The sequence below is a fragment of the Anolis carolinensis genome, chromosome X, assembly GCF_035594765.1.
Source record: "Anolis carolinensis isolate JA03-04 chromosome X, rAnoCar3.1.pri, whole genome shotgun sequence".
NCBI classification, from domain to species: domain Eukaryota; kingdom Metazoa; phylum Chordata; class Lepidosauria; order Squamata; family Dactyloidae; genus Anolis; species Anolis carolinensis.
The window spans coordinates 8982621-9006295 of NC_085847.1; the positions used below are offsets into that span (position 1 = coordinate 8982621).

At 42.0% G+C, this 23675-nt stretch overlaps 2 protein-coding genes across 2 annotated transcripts in view; one reads left to right on the forward strand and one right to left on the reverse strand.

Annotated features, from left to right (window-relative positions):
• Positions 1 to 2206, forward strand: part of hip1r (huntingtin interacting protein 1 related) — a 40740-nt gene extending 38534 nt beyond the window's left edge. Inside the window, exons 31-32 of the mRNA XM_003222743.4 lie at positions 37 to 234; positions 564 to 2206. Of these exons, the coding sequence (XP_003222791.1) occupies positions 37 to 234; positions 564 to 611 (246 nt within the window). The 3' untranslated portion in view covers positions 612 to 2206. The remainder of the gene's footprint in view (positions 1 to 36; positions 235 to 563) is intronic.
• A 331-nt stretch (positions 2207 to 2537) lies between these two features.
• vps37b (VPS37B subunit of ESCRT-I) lies at positions 2538 to 21874 on the reverse strand. Its single transcript, XM_003222742.4, has 4 exons — positions 21550 to 21874; positions 12543 to 12714; positions 11617 to 11699; positions 2538 to 11004 (listed from the first exon to the last, which is right to left on the reverse strand). The coding sequence occupies exons 1-4, from the start codon at positions 21652 to 21654 to the stop codon at positions 10513 to 10515; spliced, it is 852 nt and encodes a 283-aa protein (XP_003222790.1). The 5' UTR covers positions 21655 to 21874; the 3' UTR covers positions 2538 to 10512.
• Positions 21875 to 23675: the final 1801 nt, after the last annotated feature.

Here is a 23675-nt window from a genome sequence, read left to right on the forward strand (position 1 = left end):
AAACACCGCTGACAAATTGTTTTTTTTCCAATGCAGGTGAAAGTCTTGGAGTTGGAAAAGACACTGGAGAACGAGCGCCTTCGCCTTGGCGAGTTGAGAAGGCAGCACTATGCCTTGGCTGGCATCTGCAATGAGAATGCTGAGGAAGGGAAACCAAGCACTTCCCGCAAGCCTGGCTTGAAGAAGCCTCCTGTGGCTCAGAAGCCAACCCATGCCCTCAAGCCGGACCCTGAGGTATGCTCCCCACTAGTCATCTCAAAGAGGGACTGTTAGGAGTTGAAGTCCAAAACACTTGGGGGGCCTGAGTTTGCCCATGCCTGGTCTATCCTATGCCATTTTCTGAACTGGTACACCAAAGAACCCCAGGAACAGGCCTCAAAACCAAGACATTTGTTGTCGTTGTTGGGCTGTGTAATGTAAAAGTGAATTTCTGGTTCTATGTCTTCCTGGTGATTCTGTGATGTAGCGGGCACAGATCCCATCGACGAAAATATTGACTGTTGTCCTATGGAGCTGTATAGTAAATTAAACTAAATGTCACCCCCGTCCCATCTCTTTTACAGCTAGTACAGGAGGATGGCGTGTTCCAGGCCCATGTGGTCAACTTCTGAGGGGTGGCTCGCCATTGACCGACCACTGAAGGAAGAGAGCAGGGGCAGCGGAGGTTGGCGCTGGGGGAGTCCACGGCTGCCTGAGGTTTCCTGTTGCTCTAGGAGGCTCAGGCAGTCTCGCCTGCTGTTTCTGCTGGTACCCTACAACCTAGATTTCTGGTGGAGGGCTAAGCTTTTGGAGGCACCTCTTTGCCTTTTGGGGGGCGGGGGCCGTCAGGAAGCCTCCTGAGTCTAGACATTCCGATAACTACTAAGTGTCTGTGTTTTAAACAGAAGCGGACAGGACAAATCCCCGAGTTGCCTTGTGTCTGGCATTGCCTTTTTATCTCAAAATCCCCGCCCTCACTATCCTAGTTGGGAAAACATGGCAGCTTTAAGTTTTTCACCTTTGCCTGCTCTCTAGATTTTTTTTAGGACAGATTTGCTTTCGTAAAGCAACGGTAGGCAGTCAGTTACCTCCGAGAATCCGAAAGGGAACGCAATGGATTGAGAAACTAACTTTTATTGGTTATTTATAAAGCAATAGGAATCTTTGAGAATGTTGTGGTTGTTGGGGGGGGGAGGAGTAAATTTGGTGCATCAATTACTGTACGAAGGAGATCTTTTTAAGGAAATGTGAAATTTGTTTTGAAGTAGGCTCTTTGGATTGCTCTTTGTATTGTATGTGGTGCAGACGAGGACAAAAACGTTCCCAAGGATAAGATTTTAGACTCTCGATCATGTGTACTAAAAGGGAACAGGATTCATACGTAGGATAAAATGCTACTGTTTTTTAAAGCCTTCAAATCCTAATTTAGGAGCAAAACGCAAAGGCAGACACGTCGCTCGTGTCAGGTTCAATGCTGAAGTAGCTGCAGCACCATATATTTAATTTGAGGAAGTGTGCAAAGCAGAGCTTTTAACTTATTAGTGTAGAACCATTGAATTAATGGGAAGCTGGGAACACTCATGGCGACGCCATTGACTCAGTGGGTCTACTCTAGCCAGGAAGCAGCAATTGGATCTAGGCCATGGATAATAATAGGAACTTACCAAACAAACCATGACATTTTAAGGAAAGAATTTAGCTTATTATTAAAGTTAGTTACCTGAAACATTGTTCAGTGTTTGTTTTGTTCACTACTAGTAGTACATAGTGCAATCTACGTAGCAATTTTAGGTGGTTTGCTTCTGAGCAGAACAGATACATGAGTTGGAAGCAATGGAAAAGAGCCCAACAGAGCAATCCAGAGTTGTATTAAATGCCCTTACCAAGTAGCTGGACTTTTCTTCTTTCTGGATCATGTCAAGTTCTCTGGTGGAGAACGTCTTTCATTCCTGTCGAGTCTGTAGAGGAGACTGCTCCTGCAAAGGAACTGCAGCCGTCCCCGTTGGTGCTCCAATCGTGCCTGAAACTAATGAGACTCAACGCTGCCAAGCCGGCAGCCTGGCCTCCCATTTGTGTTCTGTCGTTCAGACTACCACTACAGGAAAATGTCAAACTGCTGAGTGTCTGTCTTGCTCTGTTTGTTACCTTTTTGAACAGCAAAAAAGTGGTTTCTGATATTCTTGTACATAAGCAATAAAAAACATCAAGTGGTGTGTGGGGTTTGGAAGTGCTGTGCTGTATTTGAGACAACATCAACAGGCTTCTTTCTGAGCATCCATCCCTGGCATTCAGCCACAGCAGTCCTTCTTTTTCTGCTTTGTTCCTTTAGCAGTAATACACAGCATAGACGTTTGAACAAATCTAAATACAGGCAGTCCCTGAATAACAAACATTCAATATTCACATTTTTCAAAATATAGCTGGAGTTACAGTTAAAAAATGGCCCTGTTCCAACTGACATATAAATTAAACTTAACAAACCTACAGTACCTTTCTTGTTCAAAATCCAGGGACTGCCTGTATACACCTTCACTATTCATGAAAAACCAGTGACAAACTTGTACAAAATTTAGAATTTCTTTTAATGAGTAATCACCGAAGTCAGTATTTTATAAAAACAGCCAATTTATCAAGGAAAGTGAACCGCTTAGAGTGCCGAAGCTTGTTCTTAAAGCACATTCCCAACCGTTGTACAACACAAAGGAAGCATTTACAAACCTTCTTACATTAGGAATAGTCCAACTTCCCGAAATGAAAGGAATTTTGCTAGAACTGTAACTGGTTTGTTCTGTAGGTAGAATGTTGTTCTGAGACACATGGGGATACCCTCCATCTGACGTTACCTGCTCCATGTTCCAACCAATATAGGCCCACTGACATACTACACTATAGTGGCTTCCTCTAAGTTTGCAAAATTTACCCCCTTTCCCCCCCTTGGTACATACAAACCAAGAAATAGGCTATGACTAATGTCAAGCAAGTAGATTACAAAAGTCTGCTTTACCACAAACCCCCTCTATGCTTTTAGAAAAGACAGTTAAGATTGCTGTATTTTTAAAGTGGCTATTTCCCTCCCAGGAAAACTCTGTCAAGGAAAGATGGCTTTCTTTACTTGTGTGTGTGTGTGGGCGGGGGGGGGGGGGGGTTGAATGGCTTGTAGAAACACTGCTGTAAATGTACAGAAGGGATAACACACACCTTTGCAAATCCTATATAAAAGGCCAGCAAAGGAAACCGTTACCATGAAAATCCATTCAAGGCCGCCAAGGTGACACCCCGCTATGGGTTGCCTCCCATGCGCAATGGTGCAATGACATGACCCAGAACTGTATCTCTAGCTGTTTTCTCCCATTCTTTCTATAGCCATGCATGGAAGACAGGAGGACACAATCAGGAAGGGATTTTTAAAAAGTACCTCACTGAACAAACAAATTAACTGGACAAGCAGAAACATCACAGAGTCAGGTTAACCAGTCCTCCAGAATAATGTTACAACTGGATGGGTCTGAATGTGTCCTCAGGGATCTAGAATGGCCCTTCAAGGTAAGGAACCACCTTTTCTTTTTCAGACCTACCTAGGAATTGGATTTACCCAAACGCAATACACTTCCAGGGAGGACAAACTGCTCTGGCCACTGGCACAGAACCTTGGGCATCAGTGTAAGCCCAAGTAACTAAGAAGGAACATAGAAGTTTCAGAGGGAGCCACAGTATTATAACCAGAGTGAAATGTGGCCTGGAAAACGAGAGGTGATGCAGGCTTATTTGTTACCAAGTGGTTGCATTAACTGTTTCAGACTCACTCTTACAAGAACTATTATTTATTACATTTCAGTATGCTCTGTCCACCAAAAATAGCACGCAAAGTACTTCAACATTATACAGAGAATACTAAGCAATAAAACCGTCAGAAGCAATAGGGACTGAACACTGCACTGCATGGTAGCTCAGTGAGAGGGCAAACTAGTGCCTTATCAGGTCCTTTGTTTGCTGGTAGGAAATAAGACGAATGCTGTGCTAACCAGCATTCCCTCTGGACCCCAGGGAGGCCCTGCAATTCCTAACAGAAGGGCAACTGGCTTCTAGCTGATGGACAATCACACAAGACCTGAGGGTTACCCTTGGTATAAGATGCAAAACTATGTCCAAACCTACTGACTTTCATCTTCAAATTTTCAAGTCTGAAATTTCAATTTTGAACACTTCAAAACTTTAAATATACCAAACCCACAGAATGTTGAGATCCCGTAGAAAACTGAAGGGGTTATACCAGCCCTCCACTGGAAGTGGCTGCATGAAGATCACAGGAAAATAAGTCTTTAGGGAACCAAAGATGAGTCTTTGTGTTTGCTCACTTCTTTCAAAACAATCATCTGCCTAAGAGGAGGAGAAATACAACCTGGATAAGACATTCCATCGCATCTGGGACCAAGAGACAGGTAGAAAAGGCATACCAAATGATCTTGACCAGTAATAACTGGGAGGGAGCAGGGTTTTCCATGACAAGCTTAGAGTTGGCAGTGAAAGCATAACAAATAGTCTCCCTCCAACTGCTCCTAACACTCTGGTGTCCTTCAACTGATGCCTTTCTTGGGTTTTGTACAAATGATGTAGAAGTCCCTTCTGCCACAAGCGCTCAAAACGGGGGAGAACAGAACAACAAGCGACAGAACAGAAAAATTTCTTCAAATGTAGAAACAAATTAAGAACTCACTTCGTTCCTGCACTTTAAGAAACAGCAACACCCCTCGCTGAACACTAAAACGGTTTCACTCTATCTTCTAACACCATTTAAATTTAATGTTTAACATTAACGTTCTGAGAGAATGACGGTTGCAGAAATGTCCAGCAATTTACAACCTGGCGTTTTATTTCAAATACGTAACATCCTGCTACTTGCCAATATTGTTAAAGGTTTGTAAAAGGCGATGATCGCCATCTTCCAAAATGTTTTCTGCTCTCAGGATGTCACCACTCCAACAGTAAAAGAATTCGATTTCAAAAAATTCCAACTCGAAGTTCTCCAGATCATCAGGACCCTCTGCCAAGACAAGGAAACATTCCTTGAAGAGATTGCCGAGAGGCAGGAGGATGAAGATGAGGACATCTTTTTCACTACAGCGCTTTCGACTCTGACATCAGAAGGTCCTGTGCAGGCCCCGGCCGAAGAACTAACAACGCCCTCCGGTGACCAGGCAGCAGGGGACCACAGACCTCATCGGCCGCCGCAGCGGAGACGCACCAGGCCGTGGCTGCAGAGCAAACGGACCCCGAGGCGTTATTACCCGGCGTCAAAGCAAACAAGGCCAACACCATCCCAGGACGACGTGGACGAGTCTTTGGCCGAAGCCTTTTCTTTCCTTTTTCGAGAGGCCCCAGTTGAGCCAGGCTCCTGGGACCCGGGTCTCCGGCCGGCCCCTCCGCCAGAGATGGACCTCGGCTGAAGATATGATTCTAATGGAGGGCGTCCGTTTACATGGACACCGTTGGCATCTGATGGCACGGATGTATCCTGAGCTAAACCGAGAGCCCTACATGTTAAAACAGCGATGGGAGACTTTAACAGAAAATGGGCTGGTTTAGGGTCCTCTTCCTCCCTCCTCCCCCTGTGGAGGCGGGGCCACATTTTGATATATATTCGCCCTTTGGCCTAGACTTGTGTTTTATATCTGTTTTTAACGCTTTTTTCTGCAATATTGTTTTTATGATGGTTTTACTGATATTGTTGATTTATTGTTGTAAATTTATGTGTTTTGATTTGTTTTTATATTGTGATGTTGGGCAAGGCCCCATGTGAGCCGCCCCGAGTCCCTACGGGGAGATGGGGCGGGATACAAGAATAAAATTATTATTATTATTATTATTATTATTATTATTATTATTATTATTATTAATTCACAAAACAAACTAGCATTCAGGTAGTAGTTTTTAATTTGTAAAATCTTAATGCAGGAGTGTTTTCAAAAAATATTCTAAGCACACTGCTTCTAACCTGGATGAGAGTTAGTCCCGACCTTTTCTACTCAATGAGCGGTCCATAGACCAGGAAACACCCGAATACCACCACCACCCCTTTCTGTATTGCTCATCCCAGTCAGTGGGTCCAGATGCAAATTCTTGTGATTTGCATCTTTAGCAGAAGGAAACCAGACAATACTGGGATATGAGCAAGATGATGACATGACAGTATTCACATCCACCTGTCTGCTACAGACTCCTGCTCCTCTCACTCTTCTGCCAGAAAGAAACACTAGGAATAACAATATTATTTCAATGCAACTCAAAAGAGGCCAAGGGCTCACGGGCTGACCAAGCCGCTCCACTGAGATTCAACCCTCCTTCATCTACCACTGCTTCTTGGGCTCACACCTATGGATATGCCGTATGTGGTTTTGGCATCCCAACAAGCATCCACTGTGATGATCCTGCCCCAGATCCCCCTAAATTTAAACACGAGCATTTAAGTATTTCTTGCACAACATTAAATGTCCCTTTTCCAGCAATTTGAATCCAATTACATTTTGCACGAAAACAGGCTGGACAAGCACTGCCCCATCGTTTTGCTAGTCATCCAAGAACAGTTGCCTACCAGAGATCTGCATTCCTCATTTTACACAATACATACCGACTCATAGTTAGCTCCACATCTTCCGGCAATGAGGAGTCCTCAGCAGTTGAGTAACTGCTAAGCTGAAGTCACACAGTTCTCTTTCTTTCCCAACAAGTCACAAACTGATCCTAAGGCACACATCAGGTCCGGCTCCACCATGACACATTGCTTCTGGGTAGGAAAAAATGGCATCGGTTCAGCTGGTTGTAATGTCATTGTCTTCTGCATGATGCATCCCTGAGCAGTTCAGAAATGTCCCATTTGAAAATAGTGTGACACATTGTCAAGCTATTTCTTCAGGGAAAGAGGCAATCTTCGTACTCCAGGAGGTCACAACTTGCATTGTGAAATCCATAGACGGGGTTATGACTTCTCTTGTGTGCCTCTTATGCTCTTGTAGTATAAATGGGTAGCTAACCTGAAATTGCAGACTAAGGCTAATGCTACATCATGAACGTGAGTAGCTATAAGGGAATTTTGTGAGACTGTGAAGGGTCCTGGAACTACGACTCCAAGACAGGGCTCTGTGTCTGTTGCTTCTAATTTGGTGGGGTGGCAAGCAAGTGATAGCACCAAGGAAAGTTGCCTGCCACATAAGGATGAAAAAAAGAGCTTTGAATGAGGAGTTAAGAGAAGGAGATGGATATGTTTAGCACCATGCTTGCCTTTTGGGTTTTGACGACACCTCCTCATGCTGAATGAGTAACACCTTTGGCTTCAGGCCTCCCCCGTGACTGAGCTTCCAGCACTCATCTGCACCAACAACACACACAAGGCTGAGCACAAGGCCCCTCCTGAAGCTTCTAAGGCTCGCTCTGTGGGCAAGTCAGATGTTTGAGTCACTCTGCCCCTCCCGCCTTTTTAGACAGGAGTGATTCACAGAGGTCCTCCCCATGTTTTTGAGAAGTCATGGAAGTAGCATCGTTTCAAGAACCATTAGGAATAGGAGCTCACAGTCTGATGGAGGAATTACAAAAGCTGCTTCATGAGCTAAGAATGTTCATACAATCAGAAGCACAGAAAATCCGAAGGCCAAGCCTAAATCATGTCAGAATGGAATGTATATATACTACTGAGCAAATACCGGCACACTCCAAGTCATTTTTAAAAGAAAAGGTAGTAATGTGCTAATCCACTAAGCACTGAAATACCTTTGATTTGACCAAAGATAGTTTTTCTATATATGTAAAAAGTTTTCCCTGAATCTAGCAAGGTTTTCAACCAATCCAAAGCGTCTTGGTAAAGTGAACCTCAGAATCCTGAATATGAATGAGATCTCATGCTCCATGGAAAAAAACGTGATAGGCCTCCAAGAACATGGCAGCTCAAAGATAGGCATCAATGCACATTGAACCTGATTAGTCACAGAGAAATGTCCACATTTTAACTCTTCATAATTCAGTATAAGATTATGGCTTGAAGAAAGAGGCCTCCAGACAAAGTGGCTCGCCTTTTGCTCTGAAGTAATCTTCTCAATTTATCAAAAGGCAGAGATTAAATACCGCACAGGCTCTTCATGGCTGAACTGAGTCACAAGTTGGCAAAAGCTTAGCTTCTGTCATCACAAAAAGAGCTATCGTTACAAGGAGGCGGAAATAGTGAAGTAAAAAAGCAGAGCATAAAAGGAAACTGGAGAACAGATATAAATATCTTGATTACCAATCACCAACTGTTGTTTAAATATAAGTTAAATGACACAATACACCAAAAGCCAAAAGCTTCCTCAGGAAAAGAAACAACAACGCAAGCTAATAACCAATGCACTGTTCTAACAGCATCATACTTTTATATTTGCACTGTGAAAAATGCACCTGTTAAAAACCTGATCAAAATACGTCTCCAGAACTTTTGCGTATTTCTCCTCTTCATGAAAAGTATAGCTACATGAGTTGAAGGAGGCTGTCTGTTGATTACATTTTAGCATTATCTTCAAATGTAAGAAATGTTGTAATCCCTCTGCCTGTTACATTTAAGAAACCCACCTTAATGAAACAATACTTCAAATAATCAAGACAGCGACTTGCCTGCCACACATCAGGAAAGTGGTCTCAAAAGCTAATGACCTGAACATCTTTGAGGAATACCTTGCCTTTTGGAAGGGCACGCATGGCGAACGTCCAGAAGACAATCATCTCAATGTAACATTGCCTGAGGGCAGGATCCTAATCCATTTAAACCCAACACTGTCCAAACACCGTGTCTTAATCCACTTAAATGCAACACTGACAAAAGAAGCCTTTAGATGAGAGTCCCAAATTAAAGAGCGACAGTGTTCAAGGGAATCCTCCTACAGGCTATTCAAGACAGAAGATGGTGCATTTTAACACATTACACAAATTCAGTTTTGGACACAATAAGATGTCTAGGTGTGATGATGGCTGTCTTAAACACAAATCAAAACAGATACCATGGGACTACTGCTAATATTGCCCTCTCAAACTTACAGTAATTAATACACTAAGCCATTATGATAATTTATTTATCCCTATCCCCTTCTCACTGCAATGGGTTACTTATGTCCCCCCATCTGTTCTTTGCAAGCAGCAGCTTATATTTAGAGCATGAAGAGGGTTCTCTCAATTTGGGACATGGATTGTTTCCCTGTAAACCTTTCGGCTTTAAAAGGATTGTTTGTCAGCAAATAAGCTGCCTCCACCCAACTTCAATTGTTCTGAAATACAAGACGTTTCTGATTCTCTAAAAACAACCCCCCTTTACTAGATTACTCTTAGAAGACAATGACATTTTAATTTAGTAGCTGTTTAGCATTTTGTCTCAGACCATCTAATAACAAGAGTTAATCCCTGGAAGGATGAGAAAAACACTATCAGATTGAAAAAGAGTATTATTACAGACATTACAAAACAGAGGTATAAGATGTATGGTCTTGTGACTGTTCGACATGGTTCAATTCCTATTTGTCAGTTCTGTCACTGTTTGTGAATGATGGAACTTGCAGTCCAGCACCATTTGAAGAGCCAGACATTCCTCATATGGAGAAGAGCAAATGGCCTGTAAAGAAAGTATGTGTTCAAGCTCAGAAGGGGAAAGGCTTGGAAGTGGATTTCCACAAAGCCGATTTGATTGGGAAAAAGGTCTTTTGCTTAAAGACAAAAAGTAAAGGAAATATGTATACTAAGGAACTAACTAGCTAAATCAGAAAGAAACCACAGGCTAAGCCAGAAAACACCAACTTGCATTTGACAGATTTTGCTTTGCCGTGACACAGAAAGTCATTGCAAGCCAAGAATGTTAGGAAAACTTCATGCTGCAGTGGGAGAATCTGGAGAAGACCAAACAAGAGGTATTTAAATCCTGAGGCTTTCTGAAGGACATACTTTACAAGGCAATTCAGAGATCCACTGACACTGGCAGCAACTGAGTGAAATGAATGGGATTGCATTAGTATAGAAAGAAATTTACGCCCGTATCGGGTGCTATAAACTATGAACTACAAAATTAAACATTGTCTGCCTATCACAAGCACCCAGTCAGCACAAGTGTTGACTAGCCCATTTCGCTGTAGTCAGAATGCAGATGGATCAATTACCACTCAAACTACAGAACCAGGATCCTTCTACAGAATCATTTCACCGCTTCCCAAGTAGGAAAAGGAAGCAGATCCCTGTGGAATGGCAGAACTTCCACACTGGCTGAAATCTCCTCTTAAGATGGAAGCATTTCATCATTTTCACGATTCAAATTGTCCCGCTATTGATTTAAACAAAAGGTTGTAAGTAAATGGAAGAGAAAAGAAACCCAGTGATTTTTGCAAGATACACTGATACGCCAGTCCTCAGTCTAAATTTCTTGCACTCTTATGCACATAGCACTGGAAATTTGCCACTATTTAGGTTGCTTCTGAGAGTTAAGGAGTCAAAAGATCAGCACCGAGACACATGAGTCAGGATACAGTGGCATCTTCATTGTAGGATAAAGCCCGGGTTCGGCGGGAGACGAGGCGGGGGTCTTTGGGGAAGTGCTGGTGGGTACTGGTGTGCAAACTGAGTTGGGTATCCCGGCTGTGGCATTTGCGTTGCAGGTGGCATTCCTGTTCGTGGGGGAAGTGGAGGGTACGCGATCCCTGAAAAGGGAGCGGCTTGCCCGGAGTTCATTGCAGCTGTAAATGGGGTCGGAAGGCGTCCTGCTGGGGCTGCGGATGCTGCAGGAGGTGGAGGGGGATTGCGACGAGGCACCACCGAAGGAGGGGCGTTCGCTTCTGAAGCCTGAAGTCCCGGGGCCATCTCTGCCGCTCTTGGCTGAGGCACCAGAGGGAATTTGGGGCCCTTCAGCACCATCTCTTGGAGCTTCTCAATTTTGACTCGCCGTAAGTGAGCCAGCTTTCTTTGGTTTTGATATTCATCAATAAAGGCATCCAAGGGCACTTCGCCATCCAAAAACTTCTCAGCCATGTTCTGTTGCAAAGAATAAATGAAGCATTAGGAAGGGACGTGTTGCAGAAGTGCAAACCTTATTCTAACATTGGGATATATTTGTCCCCTTTGTTTCTTATTCCTCGAGGAAGAAAAAAGAGCTGGCAAGTCAGGATACAGTTCAGTAAGACCCACTATACATGATCCCTGTGTTCCAATATTTCTGGCAGGTATGGATCTCTTTTCTTCTATTTTAAAGATGCAAAGGATTGAACCTGACAATTATAACATTCAATGTATGCCGATCTTCTAACCTGTGGGCTTTCTCTCCTCATGTTTGCTTTCTCTTAAACATGATCTGCCACCAGCTCTTTTTATGCCAGCTCACATGTACAACCTTGATCATACCTTAGACACTCCCTTTGCACAATGCGAGAGACATAGCAAGGCAACCTGAAATCATTAATGCAACACCCAAGGAAGCTTCTCCCTTTCCACCCTGAGTCTGTGAGTCAGTGTAATAATTTTATTCATTTAAATGTCATCCTTGGACAACATTTGGAAAGATTGTAATGAACACCCAAAAGGTAAGCCCTCTGAGGTCAAAGCCAGATCGATGCTGGCAATTCAGTTCTCTAAGATTCATCTACTGACCTCAGTATCTTCTTCAATCTTAGCCCCTTCTGTCTGAAGAAGTGCTAGAAGCGTCTCCAAGGAAGCATTACTGGATTGTCTGTCTGCAAATGGAACAAAAGAAGCAAAAACTATTAATCAAAGCAGAGATGTTAAATATAAAAAGTTCAGATGTCTGAGTTTTAAAAAATAATAAATCAAGAATGAAATACACCAACCGAAGTGCAATACACAGTTATACTGACTTCAGAACTGCCTAAAACTGATAAGGCAAGCATTTGCGGTATTTTCTTCTTCTTAAAAGTAGAGATTAAAATGAATGGAAGGAAAAAAAAACCAGATAAAACAATATTGTGGGAAAAGGAGGGGTTGAGATATTTTCCTCACTTCACTATAACCACTATCATTATGACTTCAAAGTGAACATCGATCAGAGAGTTTCTTTGCTAGAAATAAATCTAATATCTGAGCCAATATTCTGACTGCTTTAACAGATAATAAAATGCTGAATTTAGCCTTTTGTTTTCAATTCAGAGGCCCACTGCAGCTTTGGTAAAAGAACAAACCACTAAAGAAGTTATCAAGAAATTTAACTGATTTTCCTGTAGCCACCCTGAGACACTTAGATGAGATGGTACAGATTTAGAGGCAACTCCCTTTTTCATGATCTACAGTACCTGTCCATAGATGACCATTCCAGTACTTTAGATTTAAATCAAGGCCAGAGTACATTTTGTTCAGTTTGAAGGAAAAATGTTGTTACAAACCATGTCTCAGTATTGGGAAAGACAGAATGCAATGATATAAAATGTTCAGCAGAAATAGACAAAAAATTTCTGAAGCACGCAAGGTCATACATGTGGCAAAGACAACTATGTGACATATCCATTCTCCCACATTTCAAAGAAAAGAAAGATAAGACTTCGTTGCCACCAGAGAAATATTACCTAGCTTGGTTTTCTTTATCTGATATGCTTCAAAGAGAACTTGGAGATTCTGGTACTTTTGTGTCAATGTAGACTTTAGCGCATCCAGCTTTGGCTGGTATAAGAGATTGCCTTCTGCCAGGCTACGGTTGCTGGCAAGAGTCATGTCTTTGCTGAGCTGAACATTTTGGGCCTGCAAAAGAATAAGACACAGTTAAATGCAAAGTCCAATGTAGACATTCAAATACTTCTAAGATTCCCACTGGGGAGCAAACGCCATGGTGAATATCATTTGGATCTTTTTGTCAGCTCCTAGTAGATATTGCATGAGGCTGCAGCAAAAGAAGAGGAGGAACAGTGGAATTTTACTGTCTTGGTTGAGAGGATCCTCCAACCAGATCCTGCTGCAACCTGGCTTCCTTGCTTCACCAAATGTTACAAAAACCTCCAACTCCGAGAATCAGTGCCTGAATTTTCTTCCCTCCCACCTTCTTTTTCCTCCAGTGGCATCTTTATATGCTGAGAAACATATAACAAGCTGCTGGGAACAAAAAGCCAGACTGGTTTCAGAAATCTGGAATAAAATTCTGGTTCATCTGTCGGCTGTATCTTTCAATGCGTTTGTCAATGCTCTGTCCCCCCCCCCCCCCCCCCCAACATAAATGGAAAAAGGGTATGTCAGACAGAGACTTTTAAATATGAAATAAGTCTATCATAAGATGCCAGAAGGTGGGGGCCACTAAATGCCACAGGGTAAAACAGACAAAGCTAATCTACTTATACAAGCTACTGGGTGATATTCCTGCAGAAGTCCCACTGAAAGAATGCGGAGCTGTATAAGCACATGAGTGAAAAGAGAGGGGGCAGTGACTGAATGTGAAGCCCCGATATCACAAGTTCTCAAAAGATAGATCTGCCATTTGAATCGATTGGAAGACAGAGTGCAATAGGAGGAGATGCCATTTTCAAGAGACACTCTGAAATCCAAACCCTACAGGGAAAGTTGGCTTGGCAGCATCTCACATGCAACTGCATGAGATTGGTATATCAAAGGGGAAATTGTAAGGTCTGAACTCAGTTATTCAGTAGGAATGAACAGGAGGATAGTGTTTCGCCCAGTGGGATAGGGAGAACAAGACCCTATTTCCTCAATTATAGAAATCTGATAAAGAGCTCTTTCTTGCATTCAAACATGAGTGTGGACAAACGTTGTTCTCATCAGAGACTGGATCTCTTTCTTCATGAACACACTTCCCTCCTACAATATACACTGGCACATACGATTTCTTCCAAGCATTCATGCCGCATGAAGGTTCAAGCCAGCTTTCCCCAACTTGGCATCCTCCAGATGAACTCGAATACAACTATCTCCTACGCCAGCTGTGGAATTACAGGGGTTGTAGTCCAACACATAAGTGGGGGATCAGCTCAGGAGAGACTGGTTTTAAATAATGGATTACAAAGTAAATTTGGGTACCAACTGTTTTACAACTCCTATGCAATGACCATGTGGAATAGCAAAAGCAGATTTTACCTATCTTGGTCATCTGCCTACTTCACAGGAATAAATGAGTTATACATCCTGCAGTGCTGATCAGTCTTTCTTTAATCATACACCATATGGCAAAAACAAAGATATTAAAAGCCACATTATAATTATCAATGAGTCAGAGTGAGTACTAGCTAGTCCAGTACTATTGGCAGGCCTCCTGGAAGATAAGGTAATAGTTAATGGATGACTAGTGATAGCCAACTAGCAATGGCTGGAAGCATATGCCTGACCACTGTATGAAACAATGCTTCATACAGAACTCTCTGCCTGATCTAACCAGGTTCTTCTTACATCATGCCAGACTGGGTTCTCCAGGGAACTTTTAACCTGACATGGTTCCCACAGGGTCTTCTAACTACCCCCTCCCTTCACTTCAGCTTTGCATTTCCTGCATTTCTCTTCCCTCTTTTCTGTATCCTGGTAACATATCCTCTTAATTTCTGATTTTATTATACTGTATCTTTTCCTTCTCACATTCTATTTCTATTTAACAAGTTCAAGTGTTTCAAGCATGAAACAGAAATAAATTAATCGGGGAGGAGGATACAGATTTTTTAAAAAAAATACAGGCCAAAGTTTGCAACAAATTAAAGAATTCCACCTGTTTTGCAAACAAAGTGACTGTTCACAGAACAGCTAGACTGCTTAGAACATTTGCTGTAAACAAAAGGATTTACGTCCAACCCCCAAAATACTCCTAGGCAAAATCCTTCTAAACTTTTTCCAGACAGAAGAGGGGCTGCTTCTCTCATTTATGGCTCCATTAATTTGGTTCTGAAGCTTTAATAACTATATTTATATAACATCCACATTGTGACTCAGAGGGAAGGATTAAGAGCGTCAAAAGCAGCAGCCTGGAATCAAGACAAATTAGAAACTACAAGCCATGTCACGTGTCTCAATAACAAGTGGGGATGTATGGTACAAATGGGGCAGGCTCAAACACTACGAGAGCATGCCTTTATACTAGGGGTCCCTAAACTAAGGCCCTCCAAGGTCCTTTACCAGACCCTGTTCTTAGGATCGCCCTACGTCTGAAATGATTTGATGGCACACAACAACAACAATCCCATTAACTTGACTCTCTTATCAGCCAAAGCTGTGATGGAGAAAACTTTTGAGAATACCATGGAAAACCAAAAAGACAACAATTTGATCAGCGAGCAAAGCAAGTCTTAACTCTCACTAGAAGACAAAATCACTGAACTGAAGCTGGCATGAGACAATGACTCTCTGGAAAAGATAATGCTTGAGAAGTTGTAAAAGAGGAAGGCCGCATCACAGATGGAAGGAAGCCAAGGATGTCCTATGTTTGCAAGACCTGAGCAGGTTTGTTGATGTTGCTCTTGGAAGTTGCTCATTTCAAAGCACTGCCATAAATCAAAGCTGACTTGACCTCAAACAACCATAAATATTTCAAAGCTCAACAGGTCTAGCTTTTAAATTGAACTATTGTAACATGAAAACAAGCCAAAATGAACCAAGGCAGACCTAAATTAATGCTAATCATCTAAACCATCAAGAAGTGTGAGCCACTCACTCAATGGCTATTTACAATTTTGCAGCTGTTCTCAATGAGTTCCATTTCTCTCATTCTATATCAGTGAGAAATAGAGTACGAAAAAGTGTGTGTGCAAGGTCCAATTGGGGACATTGCAACATGCCATCTCCCTTCTCACACAGCATATGGCACACCAGCTGACAACGCTGCATTCTGGTTTGCTTCAGATCACTCCTAAGAAAAAAAACCAATATATTAAGAAACCTGGCTCTCTTCTTCTTTTTTCTTGAAAGCCATAGTGATTCAAAGAGTTTTAATGCACTTAGATAGCAGTCCTAGGTTTATTTTAGAGCAGAATGGGAGTCTGGGTATTTTCACTGCAGGTTATGATTAAGTAATAATCTTATTAAATAACTAGCAGCTGCCATATGGAGCTCTGACCTACCACTATTCCGCAAGTATTTACTTTCTTTTGGGTTCTGAAGGGAGAGTAGAGAATGGGAGAATTGATGGATAAGAAACAGCAATTTTTCCTACCACAAATTACCAGATAACTACAAGACAGTTCTTAACATGCAGAGTTTGCCAAGTTTAGCTATAGGAAATAATGTCTGTCCACAGGGTACAACTAAGGGTACAACTACAAATATCTTCTGAAATGAGATATCCAAAATAAGACTAATCCCAAACACTCACCACAATCTGGCAAATCCAGTTATAATCATGATCTTACTTTGGCAGATGCTACAGCAAGGAATTCTGTCAGCGTTTCCATTTCACTTTTTGTACAAAGAGGGGATTCAGAGACACTCATATTTACTGGATAGCAACTTTTAAAGATTAATTCCGACTTCAAAAAGCATACTCTCATATCCCAGTATTAAAGCTCCACAGTTGAATGCCATACTTACAATAATAAACAAAAACTTAGATATAACTCTGGCATCCCGCAAAATATGAGTGGTGGAATTGATTCTACAGAAAATGTTCAGTCATCCTGAACTGTGGCTTTCTATAAACATGTGGATCTGTAAGTTGGTTTTTAACGTGACCTTCCTTATTGCTTCTGGATGAAGTTGACTCCTCCACAGCCTCAACTCAATTCAACATTTCTCTCTGCTTTTATACTCCAAAACATTCATAGAATCATAAGAGTTGGAAGAGAACACATGGGCCATCTAGTCCAACCCCCTTCGGTCATGCAGGAAAAGCTGTATTCAAACACATCTGAAGAGTGCCCAAGATAATGTGAGTAAAAACGTATGGAATACTATGTCATTATAATATCCACATTCATAACAATGCCCGTTGTATGGCTCATTCTAGGAAAATCTCACCTAAAGCCTATGCAATGAGAAATCTGGGAGACAGAAGAGAAGTTTATATTTGTTAGATATAGGCTTTTCCTAATTGGCTAACCACAAGAGAAGAGAGAAACCCAGCCTGTAGTTATAGGCATATTTAATTAGTAGCCTTAAAACCTAATTTCATGTTGGCAAAGAGAACATGACCACATTCATAGAAGAGCTGGAGAACAGTACTATGGAGCCAAGGAATCTGGGCATCTATGGGGCTTTTTCCCTTTTGAAAGCAGTTTATGATAACACAAAGGACATTATGAAAACATGATCACAACTGAATCGTTCTGTAGTCAAATCTTTCACACCATGACTTTACATGACACAGATTACAATTTTAGTTTTTTTATTGTGAAGTGTATCATTTAGTAACAATACTTCAAACTTATTCAAGAACAGAAATTTCTTGAATGAATATAGCAATATTGAGCATCCGGAATGAATGTAAAGCACAGAGGGTCATACTTAGCTACAGATCTGTATATAAAAGCCACAAAAATGCAAGCCTTCAAACTTTTGGATACCTCACTAATGTATCATTTTCTCATGAAGAACAATGAGAAAACCATTGCAACATCCTTATAGCCTTGAAAACAACACATTATCAGTAAACTTGATACAATCTTAGCTGCAAATTATAGTTTCTTCAGTTTAGAAAGACTGCTTTTCAGAACTGTAGTCTAGGCATTCCTCCTGTTAACAGGCTGGTTTTGAGGTTCTGTATTCAATGGTTACTAACGAATGACTAGAAACTCAAGATCCTCCCTCTCCCTTTATGAATTCCAGACAACAAAAGACCACAGAGCCAAGCAGCAGAGATTTCTATGGGCTCAGAAGTTCTTTATTTGACCAGTGGTTGCATTAAACCAAGTAATTCAAAAGTGAGTGAGAGGAAAATGTTGGCACGACTTGTTTGCCATAGCAAAAAAGTAGAAAACGACTGGGAAGGTGAGAAAGTCACATGCTGGAAAGGCGGGGGTTTGTTTAATTAGCAAAGTTTAAATTTACTAACTTGGGCGAAGCTTAAGAGAGGGGTCTTGTTTTATTTTCAAAAAACTGAAAGGAGAATTGTATTCAAAATGTAAGAATAATTTGATTTCTGTCACTTTCTTCATCATTTTTCATGGTTTCAAATACAAGGAAATCAACAGAAGAAATGCTTCTGCAAATTATCTGACTGTTCCAAAAGCAATTGTTGAGCAACAGTTTTTTTGCTGCTGGGTAAAACATGAAAGAGCAATGCTCAGACCAAAGGGGAAGGAGAGGGCCCACCTTTTGTAACACTTCCCCTTAACTATGAGAATCCTGGGAAGAGGCAAAGTTTCACTAACATTGAGAGGGACAGGGGATGATGAGGCTGTAGATTTTAAACACGTCATAATATTAGGACTGAAGAGGGGGCTGAAAAGTCATACTCCATCTGTCACTGAAGCAAGCTGAAATTAACAATGAATCCAAGCTTCCCTCATGGAACTGAGTTACCAGATGTCCTTCCTTTTAAGGGAGTGCCCCTTTTCATCAGACACATGAAAGCTGTACAGAGCCATAATGGGAGCCTCCCTCTTTTCAAAACTTCTCTCGGTCGGTTGGGGTTAGCTGTACCTCTTCAAGTTTTGTTAAGGGTGTGCCAGACCCACGAAAGAGGAGCTCATGTGTTTGCTGCACAGGACTGACTGTAGAGACAGGCAAACCTCTGTGCTGTCTTTTTTCCATACACTCAGAAACTGTCTGTGTAGGAGGTTTCCAAGTCTCTGTTTCTCCCCCCCCCCTTCCCTCACCTACCCACACAACACAGCACATGATTCAAACCTGACGTTCTCCCTATCTCAGATTGTGGGCTCATTTGTCATAAGACTGCTTTACTGACATCTCCTACTGGGCACACGGATCCTATTCTCATCTTGGGCGGAGGTGGAAGGGCCACGGGAAAGCCCAATAGAGACCATAACCATCTCAAGTTGGCTTTAATATCTCACAACAGGGGGCAAACTTCAAATCAAATCATTTAAAGATGAAAACGTACACGGATATAACATCCCAGCACACAGTCCCAACTCTTTCGCCAACAGGCAAGGGTCCATGGCTCAGTCTTGACAATGTTTGGTCCAAGTATTAAAAGGAAGTGGAAGAAAGTGGAAGGAGGAGGTTTGGTTCAATTGCCCTGGCAGCTACATTTCCCACCCCCAAAGACATTATTATGGCTTCATATATCAAGTGAAGCTCTGGGAGTAATGCAGAGTTCAAAGTGAGGGGATGATTACAACGACCATAATTTAGTGAAGCCCTTTTCCTAATTCCGAAATTCTAATTTATAAAGCAATGGGATGAAGGGGAAGACAATTTTCCTATCTTACCCTCCAAAAGCAGGTAAAGATATGGGCCATACTTTGCTAGGGAGATTGTGGGTGCAATTTTTTTTGGGGGGGGGAGAGGTTAAATGTAATTTTAATTGTATTTATATCAACACTCATATTTGTTTTTTTATTTCAATTTTTGTATTTGCTTTGTTTTACATTGTCATTAGATTGCGTGGTTGTTAGCCACCTTGAGCCCACACAAGCAGAAAGGCAGGGTATACATAAAGTTAATATAACAATAATAACAAATAATAGCAAGGTAAAAGTGGCATACTTTTGCTTTGCTTCAACTGCTGTCAAGCCAAGCTATTCAATCCCCATGGACGTTTGCTTGCAGTTAAGCTATGCTAAAGACACAGGGATTTACTTCTGAGTCTATTCATAATGGCTTAAGATGAAATACTCGAGGTGACATCGTTGGGGGAACCTGAGGGTGCATGTCCAATGTAAAATCAATGCAACTTGGCCCTGCTTTAACTGCAATGGCTGTGTGTGATGGATTGATGGGAGCTGTAGTTTGTGTGTGTGTGGCAGATTGTATGGGAGAAGGCGATCCTTTAGGGAACCTGGACCCAAACCATGTAGGGCTTGAAAGGTCAAAAACATCACCTTGTACTTTGCCTGGAACCTAACTGGCAGCCAGTGGAGTGACTTTAGGATAGGTGTAATATGTATGTGTATATATATGAATTCATATTTATTTACAAGGACTAAAACCATGCATTGGATCTCCTGAGATATATATACAGACACATATCCATACAGAATTTGGATTTACTTACAAGGACTACAACCATGCATTAGATCCCTGAGATTGATTTATACACACACACACACACACACACAGTAGAGTCTCACTTATCCAAGACTCGCTTATCCAAGGTTCTGAATTATCCAAGGCATCTTTATAGTCAATGTTTTAATATAGCATGATATTTTGGTGCTAAATTCGTAAATACAGTAATTACAACATAACATTACTGTGTACTGAACTACTTTTTCTGTCCAATTTGTTGTATAACATGATGTTTTGGTGCTTAATTTGTAAAATCATAACGTAATTTGATGTTTAATAGGCTTTTCCTTGATCCCTCCTTATTATCCAAGATATTCGCTTATCCAAGCTTCTGCCGGCCCGTTTAGCTTGGATAAGTGAGACTCTACTGTATATGAATCCAGATTTATTTACAAGGACTACAACCATGCATTGGATCCCTGAGATATATATACAGACACATATACATACAGAATTTGGATTTACTTACAAGGACTACAACCATGCATTGGATCCCTGAGATTTGTGTGTGTATGTATGTATGTGTGTGTGTGTGTGTGTGTGTATATATATATATATATTCGTATTCATATCTGTATTTCCAAACTGTTCAGCAGACTAAACCCCAGGTGGGTTTGAAGTTTTCCCGAACTGGATTCTATTTTTTGTTTTTTAGCAAGACACCAATATGCCATCTACTTCTAACAAAGGCCTGGCCAAGTTTTGGCCAAGAAACCCCAAAACATATTAAATACAGTAGAGTCTCACTTATCCAAGCCTCACTTATCCAAGCCTCTGGATAATCCAAGCCATTTTTGTAGTCAATGTTTTCAATATATCATGATATTTTGCTGCTAAATTTGTAAATACAGTAATTACAACATAACATTACTGCGTATTGAACTGCTTTTTCTGTCAAATTTGTTGTATAACATGATGTTTTGGTGCTTAATTTGTAAAATCATAACCTAATTTGATGTTTAATAGGCTTTTCCTGAATCCCTCCTTATTATCCAAGATATTCCCTTATCCAAGCTTCTGCCGGCCCGTTTAGCTTGGATGAGACTCTACTGTACTAGTTTTTGATTTTTTTAAAACAAATTTTTATTTGAGACCGCTCATCTTTCCCTTCCTAACTTTGCTCCAGTAAACCCCACTTGGGCTTCTGGGCGACGAAAACAGCGGTGGCAGTCTTTCTTAGTCAAAGAATGCCCCAAATTCTGAAGGCGAGAAATCAATCCAAGAACACTCCTAGAGTTTAGTTGCAGCCCTAACTCCATTGAAGTCGCTGAAGTGACGGTGGCTTCTGAGAAATCTGAAGGGAAATTGGACTAAAGCGAGATTGAGGCTCAACGTCAAGACGAATGGGGAACAATAGGGTGGAGAGGAAAGACTCTGGGAAGGACGGGTTTCCCAGGAAACCAGGCCAGGGCTGTCCCATTCCTGAGGGAGGACTGACTCTCTCTCCCGCCTTCCCTGCCTTACCTCCTCCATCTCGAGGGCCATGTTTTGGAGCTGTTCCTCATCCTCCAGGAGCTCGTTGAGTTGGTGGAGGCTGAGGGCCTCGAGGCGCCGCACGTCCACTGCCATGGCGGGGGAAGACCGAGGCGAGGCAGCCCGGCGCGGAGAGACGACACACAGCGAGCTCCTCTCCCTTCGCTTCCCCTCCGTCGACTGGCGCGCTCTTCGCCGCCCCTCCCGCCTCCCTGGGCGCTCCACCGGAAGTGCCGCGGCGGCTCTTCTCTGGGACCTCCTCTCCTCCCTCCCCTCCTTGGCTCCCTCGCCTCCAGGTAGGGGCGGGAGAGCGAGGAGAGGGGCAGAGCGGGAGAGAGCGGCTACTTCCCGCCCCGTCCTCAAGAGCGGCCTCTACTGGAGAGATGGCGCGTGACTACCCAAAACAAGGCGACGGGGGAAAAAAAGAGAACAGCGCGCGCATGCGACGTAGCGTTGGGAAAAAGAGCGGGAAGCGAAAAAGGTACCCGTTTGGCCTCTGAGGGCGCTTCCACTCAGCCCTATTTCCCAGAATATCAAGGCAGAAAACCCCACATTATCTTTGAACTGTGTCCACACTGCCATATATTCCAGTTCAAAGGAGAACATGTAGGATTTTATTCAATTGTGTGGAAGTGGCTCCAGTTCAAAGCAAGAAATGTGGGATATTATTCAGCTATGTGACCTGGGTTATATGGCAGTGTGGAAGGCGCCTTACATAAACCAGGGCCCTGTCCACACAGCCCTATATCCCAGAATATCGAGGCAGAATAACCCACACTATCACCTTTGAACTGGGATATCGGAGTCCACACTGCCATATATTCCAGTTCAAAGCAGAAAATATGGGATATTATTTAGCTGTGTGGAAGGGGCCCTTATTGCCGTTTAATTGAAAGCCTACTGATTTAGAGAATCCGACAAGAAAGGATAATTTGTTATCGGTAAGAGGTCTGAGGGAAAGAAGGAATAATACACATTTTTATATTGTGATTTGTTACTGCAATAATATATATTGTGATAATATAATATGTACAATGTGGAATACAGTAGAATCTCACTTATCCAACACTCACTTATCTGGATTATCCGAGGCATTTTTGTAGTCAACTTTTTCAATATATCATGATATTTTGATGCTAAATTCATACAGTAATTACAACATAACATTACTGTGTATTGAACTACTTTTTTTGGTAAAATTTGTTGTATAACATGATGTTGTGGTGCCTAATTTGTAAAATCATAACCTAATTTGATGTTTAACAGGCTTTTCCTTAATCCCTCCTTGTTATCCAAGATATTTGCTTATCCAAGCTTCTGCTGGCCCGTTTAGCTTGGATAAGTGAGACTCTACTGTATTGAGTTACAAACATCTGACTTACAAATGACTCATATTTAAGAACAGGGGTGAGACAACAGTAAGTGAGAGGAATCTCAGAAGGAAGGGAAATCCACTCCTGAAAGAGTCATTATCATGAGGAAAAGGAAATCTCATTTTCACAGGAACACAAAGTGAGGGGAAATCTTCTGAACAGAGGCACAGGCAGCAAAGGAAACAGCACAGGAGTGTTCGCCCTTTCCAGAAAAAAGAGGGAGAAAATGTGAGAGATATGGAAGAAAGAGCCACAAAGAGAGCTCATTGCCATGTGCCATGGAGATATTCTGAAGTAGGTCTTCTCCGAGCTGGAGAAGGGAGAAAGTAGGCAGGCAGCAGTCCCAACAACACCCAGGCAATTATGGGTATATATGATAGCATATAATAATAATCATCATCATAGTAATACTCCTGCTTCAGGCCCACATGAAAGAAAATCAGTAGCATGAGTGTGTGCATATGCGTGGTCATTGCCCCCAATAAGAGTTCTGCCTCCATCAATTCAACTCCAAATGTCTACCATTGCAGTTGTGCATTGAGACATCCAGCTTAGGCAACCAAAGAAAAGAATAAGGGAGTATCTTGCAAAACCCCAACACTCTTAACACTCCATGAACTTCTTAATGCATTGTACGTGTACAAGGAAGTCTTTCCACGCATGACTGCTCTTTATGCAGCAACGCTTACCTTTGGCACACCTTTACCTGTGCCTGGGAAATGTACTCTCAACTCTGGCACCATA

Coding starts and splice junctions, on each gene's coding strand:
- vps37b (XM_003222742.4), bottom strand. CDS start 21,654: ATGGCAGTGGACGTGCGGCGCCTCGAGGCCCTCAGCCTCCACCAACTC. Junction 11,700..12,542: donor GATAAAGAAAACCAAGCTAG/GTAATATTTCTC, acceptor TTCCATTTGCAG/ACAGACAATCCAGTAATGCT. Junction 11,005..11,616: donor AGATTGAAGAAGATACTGAG/GTCAGTAGATGA, acceptor TCTTTGCAACAG/AACATGGCTGAGAAGTTTTT.